Source organism: Macroventuria anomochaeta (genome assembly GCF_010093625.1).
Source record: "Macroventuria anomochaeta strain CBS 525.71 unplaced genomic scaffold BU25scaffold_10, whole genome shotgun sequence".
Taxonomy (NCBI): Eukaryota; Fungi; Ascomycota; class Dothideomycetes; order Pleosporales; family Didymellaceae; genus Macroventuria; species Macroventuria anomochaeta.
In genome coordinates, this window is record NW_022985371.1 from 189,830 (window position 1) to 214,577 (window position 24,748).

Consider the following 24,748-nt stretch of genomic DNA (forward strand, 5'->3'; position numbering starts at 1 on the left):
GTAGTCATGCTGCTGCCGCGCCTTGCTCCCCATCCCCTCCGGCAAAATACAACAGCCGCAGCCGCCCAATCAGAGCGCCACAAAAGTTTGAGTGAGAAACTTGTTCATATAGGTCTATAGACTACTCGGCCAGAAAATCTCATGATAATAACCATTGTGTGTGGCTCTACAGCCTCAATTTTGGATTGACGATTTTGGTGTTTCAGTGCATTGCGCAAATCCGCGCATTGCGCGCACAGACACGGTATGGGCGGTCTCTGATCCAGGTTTCTTGAATACACACAAGAAACACAATCAATCGAGATCATATTTCAATAATATTGTCAGGAACCTCTCTGGGCTCTTGCCTGAACAGGTGGGATATAGATTCAAGACTGAGAGGTACAGCCACATCGATAACGACCCTTCGATGAAGTGATTATGTTTTGACGCTTCAATGAGAGTGATGCAGAGAACAGATGGATGCAGGCAAGGAAGTGGGGCAGCCCACTAAATCGATTGACCAATGAGAGCACAAGAAAAACGTGTTCACACACGCCGCCACCTGGGGAGAAGCTTTCGACGCGTCGAACAACAGCATTTGTTCTGTTGCGAGCATTGTTCACCGGTCCGCTAATTCCTCGACTTGGGCAAGATGTTCGCTGATGACTTTCACATGAAGGGCGAACGTTACGCCTACGGTGACTTCATGTCGAACACTCCTCATTCAGACAAATCAATGCGTCCCCAGGAGAGGAAATTTGCTATTCTGGTATCTGGACAATAAACGCTACACAAAGCCAGCACACGGCGAGGCTTCCGACGGGCAAGTCTTCACTCCTGCTTGAACAGATTATAGTCCTGTGTAACGGCTGCCGAAGTCCGGAAGTTTTCTCGTCACAGAGGTTCGTGAATAACGTAATGAACGAAAATTTGGACCTCTTGTGTAGGAGGTGCCTATAGGCAAACATGGCCATCATTGGACAAAGCGATCTTCCGTCGGGGAAGTCCGCGTTGTAGCGAGTACCCACAACGACATGACTCGACGCATGGACCCTAATGAAAACCCCGGAATCGACAATGCCGCCATCGAAGAAATCGAACGTTGAGTGTGGGTTTCTCAGCGAGGCTGTTGTGCGACTACGTTTGTCATCCCAAGCCTGGCATATGCGTTGATCAGAATCCTGTCAAATACGTTCGTCGAGCGGCACTGGAAGCTGTAACCCTCATCATCAAGCTAGCCTTTTCAATACCACGATGTCGCTTTCAATGCCGCCTCCAACAGATCAAATCGTGTCTGAACCCCCCGCTCCTACCGCAATCGATACTAAGTCTAACACTGAATCGAACTACCCACGCAACAATGAACTGGAGTCTCTGCAGTATAATAGGAATGACGAGGATTCTGAGTACCCCGAAGGAGGTGCCACGGCCTGGTTGGTCGTGCTTGGTGCATGGTGTGCTATGATACCATCTATGGGTCTGCTCAACACCGTTGGCGTTCTCCAGGCATGGGTCTCTGAGCATCAATTGCATGGCTACTCGGAGTCAAACATTGGTTGGATCTTCAGTGCATACGCATTCTTCTTGTATATTGGTGGTGCACAAGTTGGTGAGTACATACCGATACATGCTAGCTGCTTCAAGACATTGCTAACGTGCAGTTCTTTAGGACCAATCTTCGATGCCCATGATATCAGATATCTCATTGTGCCTGGCAGCATTGGTATTGTTGCAGCTATAATGTGCATGAGTGTCTCCACAGGTATGTGTCCGGCACAATGCAGTGACATAGTTTTTTCACTCATGAAGTCCTCTAGAATACTACCAACTACTGCTGTCCTTCGGAGTGCTTGGTGGATCCTCAGCCTGCCTCTTGTTCACACCTGCAGTGTCCGTCGTTGGCCACTGGTTCTGCAAGCGTCGAGCTCTCGCCATCGGCATCGCTTGTACAGCTGGAGGACTTGGTGGTGTTATCTTTCCACTCCTGATTCTCTACCTTGCCCCAATCATCGGTTTCCCGTGGACTATGCGCATCGTCGGTTTTGTATGCCTCGTCATGTGCATCATTGCCTGCCTACTACTCAAGAAGCGACTTCCCCACAACAAGCATGCCGGTGCATCCATCGATCTCAAAGCACTTAAGGATGCCAAGTACGCGCTCACTACACTGGCTGTGTTTCTCGTCGAATTTGCCGTCTTCGTCCCATATTCCTTCATTTCGCTGTACGCCATCTACGCAGGAGTCGAACAGCAGAAGGCCTACCTCATCAGCGCTCTTCTCAATGTTGGCGCCATCCCCGGACGTGCGCTTCCTGGCTACGTTGCCGATCGCTTTGGTGTTTTCAATACCATGCTTGCAACATCTTTGACATGTGCCACACTTATCTTCGCTTTGTGGCTTACAGCTGCACGGAGCGAGGCAGCTATCACAGCTTTTGCCATTGTGTTCGGCTTTTGGTCTGGTACTGCAATCAGCTTGACGCCTGTCTGCGTTGGTGCAGTCTGCAAAATCGAGGATTACGGAAAGAGGAACGGCACTACATTCTCGATTGCGAGCTTTGCAGCGCTGATTGGCATTCCCGCCGCCGGTGCCGTTCTGGAAGCAAGCGGAGGAGTTTATACAGGGCTGATTATCTTCGCTGGTGGTCTCTACCTCGCTGCTTTCGCCGTGTTTCTGGTGGCAAGAATCGTGGGCTGGGGTCGGGACTGGAAGACAATGTGCTAAAGATTTTGAATCGTGACTGCAATTCGATTGTAACAACGACGACCGAGTCTTTCAGGAACAACCGAATTTCAATGAGATAAGCTTAAGACCCCAGATACTTGAAACCCTTCAAAATTACGATGTCGCACCAGCTAGCTTACGATCATATCTAATCACACTCTGACACAACACCTCAGCACCCAACGCACAATCCTCATCGCTGGTCCATTCCTCCGGATGGTGACTGACACCATTCTTGCTCGGAACAAATATCATCGTTGTCGGGCAATGTCTACTGGTGTAGACGCTGTCGTGGCCAGCACCACTCGTCATATCTCGATGCAATGAGCTGTTGCCCAATACTGCATCTGCAGACTGCCTTACAATATCGATACAGTCCTTGTGGAACTTGACAGCTGGTGAGTTGCTGTCTGTGCGCCAAATAACGGATAGTGGTACCGGCTCTTCACCGGCAAGAGCGGTAAAGTCTTTCTTGAGCTGCGCTTCCATGGCTTCGACAGTCGAATTGTCAGGAGCGCGGATATCGAGGCTGAAGCTGACCTTATTAGCGATCGTGTTGGTGCTGCCTGGCTCCAGCGTGAGGATGCCAGTGGAGGCAAGAGCTGACAGCTCATGGCCCTTCTTGTTCGAGTGTGCGATCATGCGTGCGGCACCCAGCAGGGCATCTGCTCGAGCACCGTAGGGTGTAGTGCCCGTGTGCGCCGCTCTCCCTTCGACCTCGATTGTGTACCACTTGTATGCCTGAACACCATTCACGACTCCAATTTTCTGCTTTTCCATCTCGAGTATCGGTCCTTGTTCGATGTGCAGTTCGAAATGAGCACTCATCGGGGTTGCGCGGTAGCTCGCCGGTGTCTCGCCAAGGTAGCCCTGTCTCTTCAGCTCCGACAGCAGAGTCGCGCGGGTACCTCCGACCTCTTTCAGACCATGCGCCGCCTCTAGTGATATTGCTTCAGCCCACACACCGGAAGATACCATAGTCATAGGGAAGCGAGCACCCTCTTCGCTGCAAGAAGTCAGTTTCCTCTTGAAAGCGGAGCGGTTGCAACACGTACTTCGTCCAGTTGACCACTCCAATAGGATACTCGGTCTCAACATTGGCGTCTTGCAGCACTTTCAACGTCTCAACACCAGCTAGAATGCCCAGAATTCCATCGTAGCGGCCACCGGTGGGTTGTGTGTCGAGGTGAGAACCAACAAAGATGGGTGCGACATCCTGCCTACGCCCCGGACGCACTGCAAAAATGTTTCCCATCTTGTCGATAGTGATCTCGCAACCAAGTGACTTCGTTGTGTCGACGAACCAGTCACGCACTTTCTTGTCTGAGTCTGAAAGAGCAAGGCGCTTCATGCCTGTCTCGGTTGCTGCTCTAGTACAAGGGTCAGTACGTGTAAAACCCTCTGTTGCAGCTAATATGTGTACTTACTGTCCCCATCGATGACCTGTACCAAAACTACAGGTGTGATGAAGTGTTTCCATCATTCTGCGCTGGTCGACTTTCAGTGTCTGGAAGTCAGACTCCTTCATATCGACACTTCGAATCTGCCATATGGGCGTGGTAGAGAATGCTCTTGAGCAGCCACCGCGAGCAGCACGAGACGTCCGAGTCGTGAGACGATGCAACAGTCTTTGCGAAAGATACATGTTGTGTGGTTGTTGAGGGCCGATGCAATCGCTGACGAAGAAGGCGATGGCGGCACAGTGGCTGGATTTTGGATTTGATGAAAGACAGAGGACTTTCAAGGTCTTGCCGACAATTTCTCCATATCCACTCTCCGGACCATAGAATTTGTGGTTTCTCGACTTTACGTACTACTTGTGGCCCACGGAGTGTTCTACGCTACGTGTTCTGGAAGTCGCTGACTTTGCCGACGGGGAACTTTTAGGTGCGCCTCTGGACCCTTGCGCCGGACGACTTTAAAGTCAAACGCCAATGCACCTTCCCATGCCTCAAGCAACGCAAGTTTTTATCATGGCTCAATCGCGCAGGCCTATTTTCTTCAACAACAAGACTGGACCAGTCCAAGTCGACTCCGATCTCTCCGTCGTACACCAATTCCACCAACAGCTTCCCAACTATTCGCGAACACCGCTCATTTCTCTGGACGAGGTCGCAAAGAAGCTCAAAGTCAAATCTGTCTTCGTCAAAGATGAGAGCAGCCGACTTGGTCTCCCGGCCTTCAAGATCCTTGGTGCATCATGGGGATCGTGTCGCGCCATCATAGCCAAGACTGGCATTCCTACCGACTCACCTCTCGAGAAGATCGCGCAAGCTGCACAGAAGGAAAGCATTGTGCTCTTCACTGCCAGCGCAGGCAATCATGGACGAGCCCTTGCTGCCATGGCCAGGATCCTGGGGATCCAAGCTCGTATCTATGTACCCCGCACAGTCAATGATGAAGCCATTCGCCTCATCTCTTCAGAAGGTGCGAAGGTTACTGTCTCGAAGAAAGACTATGATGGTGCCATGGGTGAGGCTTGGGACGAGGCGAGTACCACTCAAGGCGGACTTTTTGTTCAGGACACCGCTTTCGAGGGATACGAGGACATTCCGAAATGGATCGTCGAAGGCTACTCCACTCTCTTGTCCGAGATTGAAGAGCAGCTAGAGGAAGAGGGCCTGAAAGCAGATCTTGTAGTCACTCCGGTCGGAGTAGGTTCTTTGGCACACGCTGTTGTGCGTCATTGCAAGTCGAAAGATCGCAACTGCGCTGTCATGTCAGTGGAGCCTGACACCGCAGCGTGTCTGTACAAAAGCTTAGCGGCCGGCAAGTCGACACCAGTACTTACCACAAAAACCACAATGGAGGGTATGAACTGTGGCACACTCTCATCGACTGTGTTCGAGGACCTGCAGCAAGGTATCGACGCAAGTGCAACTGTTTCAGACTTCGAGTCACACCAAGCCATTCAGTATCTAGCAGAGAGAACTGTCAACAGCGGCCCCTGTGGTGGTGCATCCCTTGCTGCATTATGGCGTCTTGCAGACACCCCCTCACGTCCTGTGTGGCTTGCTGAGGACGCTGTAGTGGTCATTTTCAGCACCGAGGGTCTGCGTGACTACGAGAAACCTCTAGACGTATCCAGCGACGATCCTGTTCAGCTTACTCAGATATTGACGACGATCAACTCCTCAAATCCTGATCTATCTGAAGCCGCTGGAGCTGGAGAGACCGCGATCGCGAACTACGTCAATGCGTGGCTGCAGCACCGGGGTATGGAGGCGCATTGGGTCGAAGCCCAATCTGGGCGACCGTCTGTCGTGGGCGTTCTCCGTGGAACCGGAGGTGGGAAGAATTTGATGATCAACGGCCACATCGATACCGTCAGCCTTTCTACGTACACTTCAGGGGACCCGTTGAGCGGAGAGTTGAGAGATGACCGCATCTACGGCCGAGGTTGCTTGGACATGAAGGCTGGTGTTGCTGCAGGGATGGCAGCTATGGTGAGGATAGCAAACTCAGGCACCCGGCCAAGCGGCAATGTCATCCTTGCGGCCGTTGCGGACGAGGAGAATCTTTCAAAGGGTACCGAAGCTGTCCTGGAGGCTGGATGGAAGGCAGACGCAGCGCTTGTCACTGAGCCAACTCTACAAGACATCGTGACGAGTCATAAGGGTTTCGTCTGGTTCGAGATTGACGTACTGGGAGTTGCGGCGCACGGCTCCCTGCCAGAGGAGGGTGTAGATGCCATTCTCCTCGCTGGATATCTGCAGACTGCCCTGCTCGACTACGCCAAGAAGATGCCTTCAGATCCTCGTTTAGGGCAAGCCTCACTACACGGTGGGCGCATCGTTGGTGGCGAAGAGCCCTCCAGTTACCCAGCCATGTGCACTCTTACAGTCGAATTCCGCACAGTACCATCACAGTCGCCAGAGTCCATCATGGCGGATCTCGAAGACTTACTGAGCAAGCTTGCAAACAAAATCCCGAACTTTAAATACAGCAGCCCGCGCATCACTTTTTCACGCCCTCCATCCGGTCTGGCGGATGATAACTCATTCGTACAGTCGTTCATCGCGTCTGCGGCGAAGACGCTTGGCAACGCGCCATCGCCCACAGGCAGAGCGTTTTGGTGCGATGCTGGATTATTAAACCAAGCTGGTATACCTTCTATTGTTTATGGACCGAAGGGAGAGGGACTTCATGCTAAGGAAGAGTGGGTAAGTGCTTCGAGCATTCGCGAAGTGACCAACGTGCTGGAGACAACGATCCGGGATTTCTGCGCATGAGTCCGCTGTGCGTGTTAAAGCAAGGCAATAAATAAAATTTCTACATGAAATACAAGCAATTTAAGCGACCATCACTAAGCAAGCGCCTACAGATTCGATGTAACACCAGGCTTGATAACTTCCAGCTTATTCGACAGCTCCGCCCAGACTCGGTTCTGCGTCTTGTATCCCACTGCACTCGTCACAAGGGGAGCTACAGGAGCGACTTCACAATTAGACATGTATTGCCCATGGCTCTCCGCACCTTGACTCGCAGCATGGACAAGTGTCCGACTACCTTCCTCCGTGGTACGTGCGAAAATGGGCTGGATGAGTGTTTGTGCGAGTTTTACTGCAAACCCGGAGTTTCTAGCAATTGCACTATATGACTTTAGCAAAGTTCGTACTTGATATTGTGGGATGTTGCACTTACGACTTGCAGTATCCAGGATTGACACAGTTAATGGTGATCGGAATTTGAGAAGCAGACTTCTGATCTGCCATAGCTCGGATTACGAGGACTTCCATCATTTTCGAAACGAAGTAACGCTCCTGCATGTCGTTTGTCGGCTCGTTCAACTTGGCGAAGATCTGACCCTCAGGGACGTCCTTCTCTTTGAATTGCGTGGCAAAATGCACCTCTGACGCAGTGATTGTGAGGTTCGGCCTTGTGTTGAACTTGACTGATGTAGCCTTCAGCTTCGGCAACAATGCGAATGCAAGCAAGAATGTGCTCACAACGTTGACGGTGATGGTGGACTCGTCCTTCTCGAAGATCTCGAATTTGCCAGCCGAGATGCCTGCATTGAGCAGCGCAATGTCGAGCCTTTCAAGTTCCTTCTCCGCGCGTGTGACGAAATCGAGGACAGATTGGTAGGATGACATGTCCAGTTGCCAGACTTCAACGACATTCTTGACGCCCGTTGTCTTCTCGATGTCTCTCTTTGCTTCTTCTCCCTTGTTGATTGATCGAACAGCCAAGATTACTTTGGCAGCACTCAGACGTGTGAAGTGACGTGCAGCCTCCAATCCAAGACCGATATTGGAGCCGGTCACAATGACTGTTTTTCCGGCATACGAGTCGGTAGGCTTGGGGACTGAAGTGAAAAGCTGTGAGAACAGGATGCCGATGATAGAAGAAGGCATTATGCGAAGTTTGTTGGGAGTTGTGTATTGAAATTGGCTCTTGTAGCGAGATGTGTGCAGGAAGGTGTATGCAGTTGTTTTGGAGGATGGCTCTCAGCATCTAAATAGCTCTTGTTCTTTATACTCAACGTTCGAGCCGCTACTTTCAACGATAGAGAGACCGTATATGGAGTTCGACTCGTCTGTGCACGCTGTTAAAGATTAACGCCGAAGCATTCTTGTATGCGCAAGCTACGCAGCACTGATTTTGGACCAGGTGCACAAATCTTGAAGACGCATCACAGATCCGGACGAGCTTGAACGGCGTTTCAGTCGAATTGCACTCATTTCCCAGAGCACCAACCAGCACATAACGGGTCTTGAGTCCGCTGGCCGGCGGGTAATGGAATCGTCACGGACGGCGCCCATATCGGGCCGTCTACGGAATGGTCTCGTACACGTGGCAGCTCGCTCCGCATGTTTCGGCCGCTTTACGAAAAACACCAAACTTATACGCAAACCCTACATGGCAGACTCACGCATAGGGGACCAGACATGTATAGAGCCTCAATACGGCATTGGTGACAATCGCCACGCCATCGATGTATTACCGACTACAGTAAGCGATAACATCGTCTACATATTCTGGAATCCCCTCACAGCCATTGGATGCTTCATTTCACAAAGAATCCTCACGTATATTGCCAACATCAACTCCAGGATACACACCGCCACGGAACTTAGCCATATGTTCTCGCATCTTCTGAATCTGCCCGGGCGTCCAAGAGTTGCGACACTCGACATGAGTTTGCATGAGTGTTGCCGAAATCAATTTCATACGTACGGACGAAATCTAAGCCGGTTTGATTGAGGCAGGAATTGCTGTTGTTATGGTATCAATCGGTCCGTACAAGGCCTGGCTATACCTATAGCAAACTACCCTAGTCTAGTGTGTTATGAGTCAGGTATGTAGCCGTCTTCCCTTAGCTAGACAGCAACTCATCGCAGTATTCATCTTATTATACCATCGGCCCACGCTGCCACATCTGTTAAGACGTCAGTGCCACGATATTGTGCATAGAGATAAACAACTCCAAGGCGTACCTTACTACCTCGCATCCTCCCAGGCCAAGCGGCTGGTCTTCGATCGGAGTATCCGCAACCTATAACATTCGCTAGACAATCTGACACCTATACGGCAATAGACTTAAATAGTTGTAGCTTTGCTTACAACCGTTGGCGAAGGTATGGTACAGGCCGAACCACTAGGAAAACCACATCAGTACATGTTGCATCTGAGTCGCAGACGAGAAAGGTGTAGCGTTCTGCTCACATGTCCCACCTCATGCACGAGTGTGATGCCTTCCTTGAACACAGGATGGCTACCTCCAAGGAATACTGTACCGTTCTGGAAGACACCGTGGTAGGCTGCGCGGCCTTGTAGCTCATTGGGTACAGTAGCCCACGCTTGAGTCGTAGTATTGAGTCCTGTTCGCCAGCGGTCCGTTGCAGTGTTTGCCAGCGGTCCGCTGCACTGATTGTCCAGCTCATTCGGTTAGTTCAGTTTGGTTCCCCATCCCTTCACTGCTATTCCCTTTTAGTATAAAGTCCCGATCGATCCTCGTCATAGCTCACAGATAGACCAACCATCTCAACCCTTCCACAAGTCCTCTATGTCCTGAGATCAGTCTGATCATACCAAGTTGTACGATTTGCTTACCCCACGGTGTACATGTTCAGCGTGGCGTTGCCTCCCTTGCGAAGCGCCAGCGACACCTCGTTCTCAACGAGTGTCGCAACTTTGAGGTTATAGTACCTTTGTAACCACGTGGCTTAAGTCACATGGTATCCTATTGTAGGAAGTGGATTCGAATCTGTGAGATCTGGATTGACAGATTTTGAACTTGAAGGGTGTGACGGAGATTGAAACTTCGTGCCTTACCATGGCTGAGGTATAAATTTTTGATTTGCTTCAAGACATTATGGTTTACTTCCGTTATATTCAAATTGCAGTGCCGTACGCTTCGCCCGGTGGATCAGCCTCCCATCTCTCATTTCCGGTGTCTCGTCTCGTTACTGAGGCAGTCAGTGAAGCACCTCACCTGGGCTTTCAACGTGATGAGACGCTAAGTCGTCCTCAATCAAGACTTTAGCTTGACAGTGCTGCTGCAGCCCTCATTCACTGTCGTGAGACCCACTTCGTAGAAGAAACTATAAGGAGCTGTGTTGACAAGGTACATCGACCCTCCATATCTCCACATCTTTGTGATTGAGTCGCCAGGGCGATTACAGATAAGACCATTCGGCGTTGTCAATACATCGCGCTTGCACGTCAGATAGACATTAGGTGCTCCCCAGGCAGTACGAGCGATCACAGCAGACGTTGGACCAAACATGAGTCTGCCAGGAGTTGACGTGCCTGCTAAGTCCGCAGAGAGCCTTTGAGTCGTATCCCACGCAAAGACCAGGTTGTTGGCGGAGTCAATCGCGAACTTCGTACTGATGTCGGTGCCCGTTGTAAATATTACTCCCATGCTACAACCATAGATAGGGTTGGTGTTGCTGTAGATGAAGTAGTCTCCCATCATCGCTGTCCATCCGGAATATGCCCCGTTGTCTTTCCTAGTGAATCCTATCGAGAAGGTCGGGGTGCAAGTCTGTGTGCTCGAGGTTGCGGAAGACGTGCTCGATACGGCGCTCGAGCTCGAGCTCGAGCTGGTCGTGGAGGAAGATGGGCGGACTATCGTGGACGAGTACTCGTAGAAGAGAGCGTAATTGCAGATGAAATAGTGTTAGAAGACGAAGATGCGCTCATAGATGCAGACGTTCGTGGCGGTGTTGCAGACGACGTCGAGGACGAATCCGGTAGTGAAAGCGTGGACGACGACACCGTAGATGGGGTGGTGCTAGGCACCACTGAGAGAAACTGCGCAGCTTTGTTCAGGCGTCCAGTCCAGACGTACCTAACAGCGGAACCTTCATTGAGTGTGCTCTTCAGGTATCATGCTCTCCACACCCAGGAGACATCCAAGCAGCCAGGACTAGCGTCGCATGCATCCATACATGATTGGAAGGTCGTTGAGTCCAAGGACTGGAGATCATCCCCGGCATGGTCAATACCGCATCAACAGTGTACGTACCGCCATTCTTGGCAACGTAGGATCTGTCATTGTCTTTCGAATTGAGACATGTAAGCTCTTCGGTCTTCGTTGATTCGGTATTTGTATTGGGATTGGGCAGTCCACACATAATCGGCATCAGCAAGAGCGGAGGTAGTCTGCTTGAGATAGCAGGCTCCGTTGACATAGCTATCGGCAATGAGCTTTCCAGACTTTCATCACGATCAAGTGAAGACTTACGCTACATCGATGCACTGCGTGTTGGTGGCACATGCTTCGATACAGTCTTCGAAGGATGCTGTCCTTGTAGACATCAAATCGCCTCCACCGTATTCTTGTCCGCAGATGATTTTGAACTGGCCCCTTAAGCTTGGTAGGCCTTGCCGTTGTCTGCTTTGTTGAGGCAGCTCAAACTAGGTTTTGCGTTTTGCTTCTTAGCGCCCACACGTTAGCATTGGTTACCGCATTGGTGAGCTGGCTCTGAAGATAGCAGATATTGCTTGTGTACGAGAGGGTAACACATGAAGACTCGCCGTCGCAAGCGGCGATGCAGCCTCTGAGCTTTGCTGCTTGGAAGGAGCGCAGGTTGCCCCCAGGTAGTCAGGCCCGCAAGTCACGTCGTATGTGGATCCAGATGCGTAAGTGAATGTTGCGCCTTGGTCTTTTCCTGAGCAAGTAGGTTCGAAATCCCGTATGGACAAATTTCGGGGTATAGAAGCACCATTGACCAGAGTGTTGATGACCAGGGCGGAGGTCAGGAAGAGTTTGGAGACGATTATATCAAGCCGTATGAGAATTGAGTAACACTGAAAGAGAGGACGGAACCAGATGTTCCCAGATAGGTGGAATGCGACACCGCTATAAAGGACGTTCGTGGTGCAAGGTCCATGTAGAAGAGACCGCACAAGGCTGCAAGGCTCTATATGATGGAGGAGGCTGCGGATATCATCGATGGCATGCCGCAACCTTCAGGCCTACCGAAGTTCAGCTGGAAAACTATCTTCGGTGCGCGCGACAGTCAGCCACCCGCAATTGAAGGTGTCAAATTTAGAGCCAAGTCTCGCCTCACGAGAAGGTACAACCAGGCAAAGTGCATGGACAGTGCTGTTGGAGCAGATCTAGAAGCAGTCGCCGTGCGCAGGGACTATGCGAGTCAGTGACCGTAATCGTTAAGGAAGATGCGAGCGTGCAGGCGCAGACCGGGCGCAATCTTGGATTCACAGGTTATCCCGACAAGATATAAACCTAGGAAGATTTCCGGAAGCCTGAGTGCACAAGGCCGCACAAGTGCTCAGCCCGATGGAAGGGCGTGGTATCCGTAAGAGGCAGGGTGTTTGGTGACGGGTGGGGCTCGACGAGGCTGCTTTAGCGCCAGGGACTGGTTGGCGCTATCCCCGTGGCTGATCAACTACATCTCGTATGCTCATTACAAAAGCTTGTTTACATGTCAGGCGGTTAGACGAGGCTGTCGAGTAGCCTGTCGTACAGTGCGCCTGTATCTGAGTGGTGGAAATAGGCCTGACACAGCTACACACCGCAGCTTGCATTATGGCCAACCCATCCTTGACATCGCATTCCAGTCAACGTTCCCCCAGTCCATCTCAAATAGATCAGTGTTCAGCTCTGCGAGACTCGGGTCCAAGTAATTGACTGAGTCCTGACCAATTGAGGGAAACACCTGGACTTCACTCGGTGGAAGCATCGACATCCCTCCTTGCACGGGAGGCACAGCATCGTCCGCAGTCGCGATGGGAGGCGAAGGCTGCCCCAGCTTCTTCTTGATATCGACAATCATTCTCCTTGCACTTTCTGCACCATCCTGACCAAACAGTGCGGCGTGTCTCGCCGCCCAAGCTTGCAAGACAGTAGACGCAAACATCTTGAATAGAATGTTGGCACTCGGCTCCATATCCACAAAACGCACCGTGTAATTCGCATTCATGATTTCCCACGCCTTGTCCGCATGTGCGCCGACCGGACGTGAGCGTAGATCTTGCACAATGCGCACGTATGCGGGGAAGGGGAAGTGAAACTGAATGAGCCAATGGTAGCCTTTAGTGAGAGGTGACGACATGAGCGCAGTGTCGCATTCGAGCATGCGAAACGCATACGAGAGGATCGCGTCACGCTGCACGGTGCTTTGGTGATCAGGCGATCGAGAGTGCTGCGAGCAGTGGAGGAAAAAGCGGTATTTGGCAAGGTGATTGCGAGCCCACCAAATCGTCATGTAGTGCAATGGGTTCTCGAGATTGCAGTACTTGAGGTGTCGGTTCTCGATGATGTTTTCGAGCCCATTCAGATCGTCATCATATGGGTCGAAGACGTGTTGAGTTGCTTTGGCGACGTGTTTGAGCATTGGATTGATGAAGTCGAGATGTAAGGCGTTGTGTCTGACATAGTTCCCTATTGCACCACGCACAATGGCGAAGAGTGCCTCGGTGGACGCTTCTTGATCTGTCGGGCGTGTAGTCATCTCCGGTCTCAGATCGAAGTCGTTGACATTCACAGGAATCTTGCAGTCCCAGGTCGGGATGAGCTGAGTGGTTTTGTAGTCGGTCATCTCGGATATGCGACTATCGTATGCGACCATCGCCCACCACAGTCGACGGCGCATCTCCGCTTCGAATACTCCATGTTTGACGTTAGAAGCCTCGTTTGCGATGTTCATGCGGTAAGCAATCCGGAAAGCGATGGCGAACATCGGCGATAGTGTGTGGGGATGGGTGTCTGGCCTGAGCGAGACCTAAGGTAGTCAGTAGTGTGCTCAACAGTGCTTTTGGACGACCCACCAAGTAGAGGAAGAATGCTGTCAAGCAGTCACGCTCTCTAGACCGCAGAAATCCACAGTTAATAAGAGCCTGATGACAAGCATTCTGGTACTTTCTGAGCAGCTTCGGTTTTGAATCTCCGAGCATAGCATGGCAATCATCCTCACTAAGAGTGATGATAGTAGCGCAGTATATACTGAACATCAGTGCTTCCAGTTCACGACTGATGCCCGCAACATCGACAGCAGCATCGAGGATGCGCGCTTGAAGGGTTGGCGCATGCGTAACCTTGAGCAGCGGGTTGATGTTGTCCGAATAGATCTGCCAAAGCCTGAAGATCTGTACATGGCTAGGATGTAATGTTGACAAAGGGACATCGATCTTAGAGTCTCCAAACAGGTGATTGTGGTCGCTATCGTACACACGGCCCCAGACTTTGATAATGACCGGCTCTGAAAGATCATCGAACGTAGGATTGCCGAAGTTGTTGTCGACATTTGCTTCCTCAGTGACATCATGAGAATCAGGAGGCCTTTGATGCATCGCATCCCAGAAGTTCTTGACCTCGCCCAACGTTTGGTATTCGCTCTTGACAACCTCAGCTCCTGCTGGTTGCCCATCAGGAACTTGTGCTACACCATCTAAATGCGTCTGACCTGTGGACCTCAACCCTTGGCCCTCGACGTCTGCAGAGGTTCCCTCGACGTCCATATCGTCAGTGGTTTCGACCGCAATGTTGTTCCTCCTTAGCAGTTCCTCATACTGCCTCAGTCTCTCCGTGAGTGCTTGTTCAGTAGGCCTCTTTCTCCGTCTCGGCATCTGCTGGGCGGGTACACATTGTACCCTTGCCTTCACACAATGGTTGCAGGGAAATTTACGATCGCACTTGACTTTGCGCTGTTGGCAAAGCACGCACGCGAGGATACGCTGCGGCTTAGGTGGGCGATAAGCAGAGCCTGAGGGGGTGGTCGGTCGTGACGCCATGATGAGGATAGTCTCAACGCGAACCAGAAAGGTCAAAAGTGTAAGGACCGAAATGTCGGGGATATCCAAACATCTTATTGATGATGAAGTCGCGATGAAGAGTGCGCCTTTTCGGGTTCAACGTGTCAGATGTCCGCATTCTCGGGTGTTAGAATTCCCCGTTAGCGTTGTTCGGACTCAACAAGCGTTGTTCGGCCTCACAGCCAATCACAGATCATCATCCCTACCTATCTCCGACTCCGTGTAGAGAGGCAGCAATTGTCGGAGCCGAAAAGACAATGTATAAAGAAAATGCCTTGGACACACAAGATGAACAGAAGCAAGCACAAGCGCCTCGAAGACCCCACCAAAAATCTTACTCAAAGCGTCATTCGCAATGTCTTCTACCAGAGCAATCGACGAGGCACCCACCAAGCCGGACGATCAATCCCTCGAACATAAGGACGTCAATGACAGCAACTTCAACCCACGATCTCTTAAGTTCATAACCGTAATGATCGGCATGTACATGTCCATCTTCCTCGTCGCATTGGTACACCTCCCTCCCTTTACTCCCCCATCAGATCCCCATCAGGACCCCAGCTAACGCTATCCCAGGACCGCACCATAATCGCCGTAGCCATCCCCGCCATGACCAATGACTTCCACTCCATCAGCGACATTGGCTGGTACGGATCAGCCTACCTGCTAACCGGCGCCTGCTTCAACCCGATCTTCGGCCGCATCTACGCCCTGTACTCGACAAAATGGTGTTTTCTGACTTCCATACTCATCTTCGAGATCGGCTCCGCTGTCTGTGGCGCCGCGCCATCCTCGGTGGCGTTTATTGTAGGCCGCGCGGTGTCTGGCATCGGCTCGGCGGGCATCTTCCAGGGCGGTATGATGGTCATCGTGGGTATGGTGCCGTTGAGTAAAAGGCCGATATATACGGCGGTGCTTGGGATGGCGTTTGGTGTGTGTGCGGTTTTGGGACCGATTGTTGGGGGCTCCTTCACAGACTATGCGTGAGTCTTCCCATTCCTACGCGAACCCAATCACTGACAAGTGCAGTACCTGGCGGTGGTGTTTCTACATCAACCTCCCCATCGGCGCCATCACACTACTCATCATCTTTCTCTTTTTCCACCTAGACGCGCCGCAGCGTGAGAGCCTCACTATCCTGCAACAAATCCAGCGTCTCGACCCCGTAGGCATTTTCTTCTTCGTTCCCTCCATTGTATGTCTAATCCTCGCGCTACAATGGGGTGGAACAACGTACGCTTGGTCCGACCCAAAGATCATCGGGCTCCTAGTCACTTTCGCTGTTCTCCTCATCATCTTCAGCATCGTTGAGACATTCATGCCAGAGACGGCCATGGCGCCTGCGCGCGTCGTGCTCAACCGCTCAGTCGCGGGGAGCATGATCTTCACATTCCTCAACTACGGGTCTGTCATGGCCATCGCATACTACCTGGCCATATGGTTCCAAGTTGCAAAGGGTCTCAGCGCGACGCATGCCGGCATCAATACGATCCCGATGGTTATAGCAATGGTTGTAGCGAGTGTTCTGTCCGCCAAGGTGACGCAGAGACTCGGATACTGCAACCCCGGCATGATCGTGTGCTCGATTCTCAGCGCTATCGGAGCGGGGTTGTTGAGCACGATGACAAGGTCCTCGGATCACAGCTACTGGATCGGATACCAAGTCCTGTTCGGGTTGGGGCTGGGGTGTGGTGGACAGCAGGCCAGTCTTGTCGTGCAGGGCGTGTTGCCGAAGAAAGATGTGCCGTTGGGTCTGGCGCTAGGCTTTCTTATGCAGCAGCTCGGTGGTGCTGTGTTCTTGTCGGTCTGCCAGAATGTTTTTGCGACGAAGTTGGTGCATCGTCTGTCTGGTGTTGCTGGGTTGGATGCGCAGCAGATTGTGGACACGGGAGCGACTGATATTCGGAACGTCGTACCGGCCGACGAGATCGATGCAGTCGTCGAAGCGTACAACCTTGGCGTTACACGGGTCTTTCTTGTGGCTGCTATTCTCAGCGCGTGTACGATTGTGGGTGTTGCCATGATGCAGTGGAAGAGCATCAAAGGTGTAAAAGATGCGAAGACGAGTGAGGGCGCAGAGGATACGGAGGGCACAGAGAAGGTCTAAATTCTCAAGTCAGTGAACAATGACGGCTCGAATCTGAACCTGGAGGATTGAACGTAGACAGATTATAGATAATGATGATCTCAGCTTTACTTTTTTATTGTATCCATCTTCCTCTTTTGCAACCTATCTGTCGGCAAAGTGCCCGTGAAGTCTGCAAATATTTCCAGCCTTCCTCATGCCTCGAGACTATAGGCTTCCTTGATGACATCGGCCGCCTTCTCCGCGACAATTTACACAGGCGCCATGGCATGACACTCCGAAATCTCAAGGAACACACTCGCATCGATAATCCTCAATCCTCTCGTCTCCTTGACCCTCAGGCCTGGATCCACAGCTTCCCAATCCGCACCATATGGCGCCATCCTCGCGGTTCCAACACTGGTTAATAGTCACACCATGCTGCCTCACGTACTCCAGGAGTTTCGTGTCCGAGGTGAGGTTTGCGAGAGGACCGTATGGCGCACCGATGTAGCCAGAGAGAGAGGGATTGCTGAGTACGGTGAAGGCATCGCGCATTGCTTGTACATCGGTGTATTGCTCGAAGTCGGTGGTTAGGTAGTTCGGGCCGATGACGGGAGGCAGATATACTGAGTATGGAAAGAGTCGAAAAGGGACCCATGCCAGATTGCAACAAGATCTTGGGTGTTCCAACTACGCCGGCGGATAGAACGATCTCTTTGCGGGCGGTAACACCGAAACGTTCTGTTGAAGACGGCTGTCCAAGCTCGGCAATGATAAATCCAGGGCAGTTTTGTGCATTGCTAGTGTCTAGCAGTCTCGTGACTTGAGTGTTGAGCAGAACATCCAGATTGTCTCCACAAAAGCTGAGATCGTCCTGGTAGTCATCGATTAACCGATGTAGATACGCCGTAGCTGCGTTACTTCTTTTTCAACCTGCAATCAATCCCTGCGATCGCGAGAGGTTTACAAAATCCCCAGCATTAAGATCCCGGTTGAATGCATATCTCCCTTCCATCTCTTTGCTGGTTTCGCTGACTTGGTAATCCAGCGGATATGGTTTGCCGAATACGCTGACCTCGACCGGGCCAGTTCCGCGTGCAGGCTGGATGACTTCGTCCGTGAAGTTTCGCCTATCAGCAGGTGCTACAAGGCGTGAGTTCCTTAGGTAGTACGGTTTTAGTGCTGACTAGGACCATCCTGCGTCGCCATTAATGTTTGCCCAGCGATCGTAGACGTCATTTGAGACGCGGTTGTAAGCCATGTAGTTGACTGAACTACTACCGCCGAGCACATGGCCGCGCTGGAAGTTGATGGATCGACTGTTGTAGCTGAATTGCGGTGTCGTGGTGTAGTTTCAGTCTGCACCAATATGGTGCAACTCTGCAGTGAGGAAAGGTACTTCAGCATCAAGGTAGTCGCCATCGATGCTCCCCGCTTCGACCACCAAAACCGTGATATATGGGTATTCCCACAATCGTGCTGCTACAACAAGCCCGGCTGTACCGCCGCCTACTACAATGAAGTCATACTCGGTCGTGATGAGTCCTTTGTGTGAGGTAAGAGTCTTGACCGCAGAGCTCGTCCGGACAAAGCTCACAAGTGATGCGATGGTAAGGAGGCGCGTTAGCATCGTGGATTCAAAAACAGAGTAAAGTTCTTGGATGTCTTGGGTTTTCATTCATGTTGGCAGGGCTTCTCTATCGAAGAACTCCAGCCAAAGCAAAGACGGACCAGTGAACCATCCAGTTGGCTCGAACGGATCGCTATTCGGGATCCCACAAAGGAGCAAGCGGATCATCTCGCGGGTGTTGTGCTCAACAGATCAGTTTTAGGTTCGTGGCGTAATTGTCTGATTCGATGTAGGTTGTTGATGTTGTTGGCTAACCTCATGCGCGGTGCTGACGCGACAGAACTAGCTGCGGTACTAAGGTCGGAAGATTACGTCAGCACTGATTCAGCAACCTCCTGCTGTGTGCTCTGAAGGAAGTTGGCAGGCATGTCTGCTAACTATTGCTGCGACTTCAGTCTCGGTTCCGGCTAGGGCTCCATCTCTTGAACACAACTTCCCGGACGGTGTAGCTCTTCAGTACCTTCCCAATATCGATTCCGAAAGCATCTTGCTTTGTCTCTCCATCCCACGGCGGTGGTACCTCAACATATACCAGCACCAATGTCTTCATAACAGCTGTCTGTACCCTGTTCACCCTGTGGAACCACCACCAGTCCTTGCTCTCCTTCCCTTTGCGATACTCAATACGCTCTGGCGTCTCGGACCAGTAAGGATGCGAGTACGACGGAATGATCTGCACACCAAATTCGGCGTGGTGGAACGCAGGTCCGCGGAGGTAGAGTAGGTAGTCGACGGCGAACTTGATGCCAGGGCGAACAACCCAGCCTAGGGAGCGGAAGTGGTGGTAGACGACGTACTTGAGGAGGAAGGAGTTGTCCGGGGCTATCTGTTGTGTGCTCGGTAGGGCGGCGGTTTTTTTAGCGAGGCGCTCACGGTACTGGAAGGCTTTCTTCAAGCCAATGATGGCGGCGTCGTCGATGGGAGACAAGGCATAGGCGCTGTAAAGCCGGACGAGGTACCACGCAGGAAGTGCTGTGTTACCGTCAACGAAGTTACCTTCGATGATGTCAAGGGCGCCAAGAACGTATGTGAGGTAGAATGCCTCTTCCGGCGTGAGTTGCAAGTGCTCGATGTCCTTGATCTCTTCTGCGTCTGCAGCTCCGTCTTCGCCCCATGTGGGAGCTTTCTCTGCGATGCTCTTGTCAACCTCTGAGACGATAGAATCACCAGTGGGACCCACGACGTCGCCAGCTTCAGGAGTGTAGATTGTCCCTCTCGGCGACTCGGCCACGATGCCATCCTCGACTAGATCATTGACGGTACCATCGGCGTCCAGCTTGCCTTCCTGGCGCAGCTGCTGTTCGATTGCTTCTCGCTGCGCTTTCGCACGCTCAAGCTTGAACTGCCTGCGCTCTTCTCTTCGTGCCTGCGTGATCTGTGTGCTCGCCGTTGAGGCTTCGATGCCGCGTCTTCGCCTTTCGGCCAGTAACCATTGCGGCTCACTGCGGCTGAGCGACCCCTTGCCCCAGAATCCCTGCTCCCAAAGCGCGCGGATAGACTCAGGATCTGTGACATGAATAGACTGGGTGTCTTCAGAGTAGTAGGCCTTATGAACGATCTTATGCGAGTTGGGTGTGCGCAACGAATGTGAAAGAAGGGTGATGGCAATCCTCACGATAGATAAGGGATTATGTGGGATGAAGGCTGGCAATGGATGAACATCAAGCGGAAGTGGCTTGACGTGAATTTCATTGTAGTTTGGTCGCTTTTGGCGAGGCTTCCTAGGACCGCTATTTGCACTCTTTTGGCCATTGGGCACAGCAGCATCAATCTTAGGTGGCTCAGATTGAGTCGAAGCTGGCCCTGATGCCACGGTCTCTGTTGCCATGCTGGTTTGAGCGTGTAGCTACAAGGATCTGTTTGAAGTCAGATGTTGATCCGAACATGTTTGAGCAAAGCATGCGCGAATTTTGATAGATCAGATACCGTTGTAGTCTATTTTGTAACGGAAGACAGCATAGAGCACATGCGCTAGCAAGTGAATGTTCACGCTGTGCCGCTGATATGATTTGAAGTTGTCATCATGGAAGGGAGAGATGAGATGCGAAAGAGAACTGACTTACGGTTCAATGAAGCCTCGCGCCGGCGGTGTGCTGGCGTTGTTGCGAGGCAGTTGAAGGTTGTGAAGTTTTCGCGAGGCAGAAAGCTCTTGAGAGTCATAGCTTTCGGAGGTGGTCGGCCCGCGACATTGCTAGTTGCTGATTGGTCAGCCACAACACCTTGCAGCATCGACTCGACAACCGTTGCGGCCATGGTAGCTGAATGATCAATTATCAGCATATACAGCTTCTTGTATAATTCTCTAGGCCTGGTCTGATGCTTATGGACGAATAAGAGATAAGGATTTGGTGACGTAATCTCGAGCAGCTCTAACGAGAGCTCTTCAAATGACATGGAACTTCTTCATCAAACCTCCGCGCCACGCCGCAGCAGGGAGCGATACATCACGTCTACGGAGACATCTCTGTCTGATCGATAATCAAAGAATCGCACGAGCTATATTATACGAATAAATCGAGCTTGTAATTCACTGCGCAATGCTCCCAGCAGCACGATGGTCGTTGCGGCTGCCATGCCAGCACTTCCGAGCATTCGCAACGCGTGGCACACCTCATCCACGAGGTCCTCGCGGTCGCCTACCTGGTCATGTACCACCTCAGAGAAGAGAGCCTGCGAGACCATCAGGACAGCATGGCAGCGAACAGCCAGCGAACCAGCACAATGAGCCATCCAAAGATGCAGCAAACACAGGCGCGACCGAACCATCGAGAGTCGAAGCAGTATCCAATGCTCTCGCCACCACGCCCGACTCGCAAAACCCCCTCCTCACACCAGTCCACGTGCCCGAAGACCCGCACGCAGTTCTCAAACAAACACATCCGGCGATGCGCCTCCTCGACAATTCGGCCATCGTCATCCAGCGGCAGCTCGAGATGATGAACGTGCTGATGGGCTTCGAGCAAGCGAACCGCTACGTAATCATGGACCCGCACGGCAACCATATTGGCTACCTCGCTGAGCGCGACCACGGCTTCGGCAGCGCTATGGCACGGCAGATGTTCAAGACACACCGAAGCTTCACAACACACGTCTTCGATCGGGAGGAGAAGGAAGTGCTGCGGTTTCACAGGCCGTTCAGCTGGATCAACTCGCGCATACGGGTCTACGACGCAGTGGGACAGCACGGCGGCGCATACACAAGCTCCACGCAATTGCAGGGCACTAGCGCGGCCAGCATCGTGAAGCAGACGAGTGCGAATGTGTCGAGCATGGATCTGGGTGATATGCGCATCATCGGTGCCACAGAGCAGGAGTGGGCGCCGCTAAGACGGAAGTACAACATGTTCCTCGCCCGCAACCTCGCAGACGCCGCACCTGGCACTCCCCAGATCGCCCCGGGCAACCTCGCCTTATCCGATAGCAAGGCTATGACCGTCGCAGAAGGCGATAACAGGGAAGTCGGCATGCTCCAATTCGCGCGTGTAGACGAGCGCTTCCTCTCCTGGGACTTCAGTCTCATGTCTGAAGACGGCCGCCTACTGGGATCCGTGAACCGCAACTTCGGTGGGTTTGCGCGCGAGATCTTTACAGACACGGGTGTGTACGCATTACGAATGGACGCCGCAGCGCTCGCACAGGAGCCTTTGCATCTTGTGAGCCAGACTAGGCAAGTAGAGGCTGGGCCGGGCATGACCCTCGATCAGCGTGCTGTCATGCTTGCGACGGCTGTGAGTATTGACTTTGATTACTTCAGTCGGCATAGTGGCTCAGGCGGTATGATGTGGCCGATGTGGGTGCCCTGGTTTGGCGGTGGTGGGGAGGCTGCTGGTGGTGCTGCAGCGGGCGGTGCAGCAGCAGGTGAGGCCAGTGCCGCTGGCGCTGGAACTGCAGTTGGAGCAGCTGGCGAGTCTGGAGTCTTGGGTGAAGCTGCTGCCGGTGCTCGAGGCCTCGGTGCTGCTGAGGGCGCGGCGACTGGCGCTGCGACGATGGCTGGATACGAAGCTATGCAGAGAGGAAGGGGGTCACAACAAACTGACGACATGTCACCGCAAGCGAATGATCCGCACCAGCCGCCAGTGGATCGTCAGCAAGGTGTTCAAGGAGAAGAGGACATCTGGGGACAGAGCGGCGATCCTTGGGCAGATCAACGAGGACAGGACCAGGAGCAAGGCTTTTGGGGTGGTGAAAACCAAGGTGGTGATGGTGGAGGCGGCGACTCGGACTGGGGTGACTGGTTCTGATCCACCAAAACTGTAACTACCGTATCATCATTGTTTCCATAGCATAGCATAGATACCATCCTGCCTCACGCGGTTGTTCTCAACCAAGCTTTCTTTAGCGAAGCCGCATCACCAGCCACGGCACGACACAAATTTCCCCGGATCTTGCGGCTAAAGACATTTCGATCAAACGTCCGGAGTACCCCGCATGCAACGGTCCAACGGCGACCAATGCCGCCATCGTAAAACACCCCGAAGTCAGGTCCTCGGTCGCAATTCTTCCGCCGCGCAATCTCAATCTCATCCGCGGACAAGATCGACAGCAACCATATATACATGGAAGGAACCGTCAACATGGTCTCCGGTCGAGCTTCGGCACGTCGCCCAGTTCCACTCCATTCACCATGAGATTCAAAACTCTCGCCTGCGCCGCGCTCGCCGCAACCACCTTCGCCGCCCCTACATCCGAACCCAAGAAAGCAAAGTTCAGCTGGAATAAAACAAAATCCCTAATCGCCTTCGGCGACTCCTACACCTTCGTCCAAGGCCTCCTCGGCCATCCCAATTACACCTACATCGGCGACAATTTCTCCCTCTCCTTCACACCCCAGCAACTCTTCAGCAACCGCATCGTGCAGAACCAGACATCCACTGCCTCCGGCGGACCAGTCTGGACCGAATTCATCACAAACTGCGGCGTTAAGCCGGGGCATACCGACCCGAGGAAGTGTGAGAAACAGCTCTGGGATTTCGCGTACGCGGGGAGTAATACTGATGAGGTGTTGACGCCGCTGCACTGGAATCACACGGTTAGTCTTGAGAAGCAGATCGAGCAGTTCGAAAAGTACGGAGATGTCGCGCTGCAGAAGATACTGAAGAGGAAGGAAGCATTGGTGGCGCTCTGGATCGGGATCAACGACATCAACGACCTCGCCAAGTTGAGAGACAAGAACGCAAGCTTTGCGTCGTTGTACGAGCAGGTCGTTACAAGTCAGGAGCGGCTTTGGGAGAGGGTGTATAAGCTGGGGTATAGGAATTTGTTGTTGTTGAACCTGCCGCCTCTGGACCGTGGCCCAAGCCCCAGCGTGAACAAGACCCTCGTCAGCACCTATAATGGCATCCTCGCGTCCCATGCGACCGCTTTTCAAAAGAATCACACGGATGCGACGGTGTTGCAGTTCGACGTCAACACCGTCCTCAACCAGGTGTTTGACGATGCTGCAGATCACGGATTCACCAACACTACCAATTTCTGCCCTGGATACAACCAGCCAGATATCCTTACAAACCCGGAGAAGTACGGTTGCGGGAAAGGTCTGGATACATATCTGTGGTATAACTCGGGACATTTGACTAGTCGGGTGCATGAAGTGTTTAGTAAAGTATTGGCGAGGTGGTTGGGTGAGCAGGGGCGCTGATGAATGAAGATGTATAGGGCTGGGTCGCTATGAGTTGGTGCGAACGAAGTCAAACTGAGCGCCTGATTATGAACATGCATCATTAGGCCACATTATATGTCGTAGGCGCGTCAAAATCATAATGGCTACGGTTGTACAATTCTTCGTGTTTCAGCAAAATGAGAAGACTACCTGCAAAATCTCCCTGAACAAGATTCTCCCTGGGCTAAAACTTCTACGGAATCAGTGGCCATGTTGTTCCGTTTGTTTTGCGTCACGACGTCCAGTGTCTTGGTAATGGGCCCACTAATGCATGTTCTTGATTTAGGTGCTCGACTGCTACCCAGTAAGTGCGACGGTCTTCATCCGGATATATGGTTCAACACCCTGCAACGCGGAACTTAGATGGACACGACTGAGGGACCGTTGGCTGGAGGTGCAGCCACAGGCTTGACAGGTGTGCGAAGGTTAAGCGCCACTATCTGTTCGTCGAAACTG

At 52.3% G+C, this 24,748-nt stretch overlaps 10 protein-coding genes across 10 annotated transcripts; 5 read left to right on the forward strand and 5 right to left on the reverse strand.

Moving 5' to 3' along the window:
• Window positions 1-1,248: 1,248 nt before the first annotated feature.
• On the forward strand, window positions 1,249-2,707 carry BU25DRAFT_389301 (monocarboxylate permease-like protein, mch4; the record flags this gene model as incomplete). Its single annotated transcript, XM_033704510.1, has 3 exons — window positions 1,249-1,591; window positions 1,652-1,744; window positions 1,800-2,707. The coding sequence occupies 3 exons, from the start codon at window positions 1,249-1,251 to the stop codon at window positions 2,705-2,707; spliced, it is 1,344 nt and encodes a 447-aa protein (XP_033563454.1).
• Window positions 2,708-2,800: 93 nt separating this feature from the next.
• On the reverse strand, window positions 2,801-4,351 carry BU25DRAFT_389303 (amidase). The gene is made up of 3 exons (XM_033704511.1): window positions 4,135-4,351; window positions 3,763-4,077; window positions 2,801-3,713 (listed from the first exon to the last, which is right to left on the reverse strand). Exons 1-3 carry the CDS (start codon window positions 4,233-4,235, stop codon window positions 2,822-2,824), a joined length of 1,308 nt encoding a protein of 435 aa, XP_033563455.1. The 5' UTR covers window positions 4,236-4,351; the 3' UTR covers window positions 2,801-2,821.
• Window positions 4,352-4,652: 301 nt separating this feature from the next.
• On the forward strand, window positions 4,653-6,999 carry BU25DRAFT_409163 (diaminopropionate ammonia-lyase). Its single transcript, XM_033705993.1, has one exon. The coding sequence runs from the start codon at window positions 4,681-4,683 to the stop codon at window positions 6,937-6,939; it is 2,259 nt and encodes a 752-aa protein (XP_033563456.1). The 5' UTR covers window positions 4,653-4,680; the 3' UTR covers window positions 6,940-6,999.
• Window positions 6,983-8,400, reverse strand: BU25DRAFT_18916 (retinol dehydrogenase 12). Its single transcript, XM_033700984.1, has 2 exons — window positions 7,352-8,400; window positions 6,983-7,299 (listed from the first exon to the last, which is right to left on the reverse strand). The coding sequence occupies exons 1-2, from the start codon at window positions 8,062-8,064 to the stop codon at window positions 7,026-7,028; spliced, it is 987 nt and encodes a 328-aa protein (XP_033563457.1). The 5' UTR covers window positions 8,065-8,400; the 3' UTR covers window positions 6,983-7,025.
• A 662-nt stretch (window positions 8,401-9,062) lies between these two features.
• Window positions 9,063-9,922, reverse strand: BU25DRAFT_465380 (uncharacterized protein; the record flags this gene model as incomplete). The annotated part of the gene is made up of 5 exons (XM_033710651.1): window positions 9,764-9,922; window positions 9,377-9,572; window positions 9,275-9,308; window positions 9,148-9,206; window positions 9,063-9,089 (listed from the first exon to the last, which is right to left on the reverse strand). The coding sequence occupies exons 1-5, from the start codon at window positions 9,775-9,777 to the stop codon at window positions 9,063-9,065; spliced, it is 330 nt and encodes a 109-aa protein (XP_033563458.1). The 5' UTR covers window positions 9,778-9,922.
• A 2,304-nt stretch (window positions 9,923-12,226) lies between these two features.
• On the reverse strand, window positions 12,227-15,018 carry BU25DRAFT_389311 (uncharacterized protein). Its single transcript, XM_033704512.1, has 2 exons — window positions 13,952-15,018; window positions 12,227-13,905 (listed from the first exon to the last, which is right to left on the reverse strand). The coding sequence occupies exons 1-2, from the start codon at window positions 14,912-14,914 to the stop codon at window positions 12,709-12,711; spliced, it is 2,160 nt and encodes a 719-aa protein (XP_033563459.1). The 5' UTR covers window positions 14,915-15,018; the 3' UTR covers window positions 12,227-12,708.
• Window positions 15,019-15,217: 199 nt separating this feature from the next.
• On the forward strand, window positions 15,218-17,127 carry BU25DRAFT_409167 (putative aflatoxin efflux pump). The gene is made up of 3 exons (XM_033705994.1): window positions 15,218-15,446; window positions 15,512-15,918; window positions 15,965-17,127. The coding sequence occupies exons 1-3, from the start codon at window positions 15,291-15,293 to the stop codon at window positions 17,040-17,042; spliced, it is 1,641 nt and encodes a 546-aa protein (XP_033563460.1). The 5' UTR covers window positions 15,218-15,290; the 3' UTR covers window positions 17,043-17,127.
• Window positions 17,128-18,657: 1,530 nt separating this feature from the next.
• On the reverse strand, window positions 18,658-20,738 carry BU25DRAFT_409169 (uncharacterized protein). Its single transcript, XM_033705995.1, has one exon. The coding sequence runs from the start codon at window positions 20,459-20,461 to the stop codon at window positions 19,025-19,027; it is 1,437 nt and encodes a 478-aa protein (XP_033563461.1). The 5' UTR covers window positions 20,462-20,738; the 3' UTR covers window positions 18,658-19,024.
• A 199-nt stretch (window positions 20,739-20,937) lies between these two features.
• On the forward strand, window positions 20,938-22,895 carry BU25DRAFT_364342 (Scramblase-domain-containing protein). The gene has a single exon (XM_033703787.1). The coding sequence runs from the start codon at window positions 21,171-21,173 to the stop codon at window positions 22,872-22,874; it is 1,704 nt and encodes a 567-aa protein (XP_033563462.1). The 5' UTR covers window positions 20,938-21,170; the 3' UTR covers window positions 22,875-22,895.
• A 250-nt stretch (window positions 22,896-23,145) lies between these two features.
• BU25DRAFT_409171 (carbohydrate esterase family 16 protein) lies at window positions 23,146-24,397 on the forward strand. The gene has a single exon (XM_033705996.1). It carries the CDS (start codon window positions 23,258-23,260, stop codon window positions 24,269-24,271), a length of 1,014 nt encoding a protein of 337 aa, XP_033563463.1. The 5' UTR covers window positions 23,146-23,257; the 3' UTR covers window positions 24,272-24,397.
• Window positions 24,398-24,748: the final 351 nt, after the last annotated feature.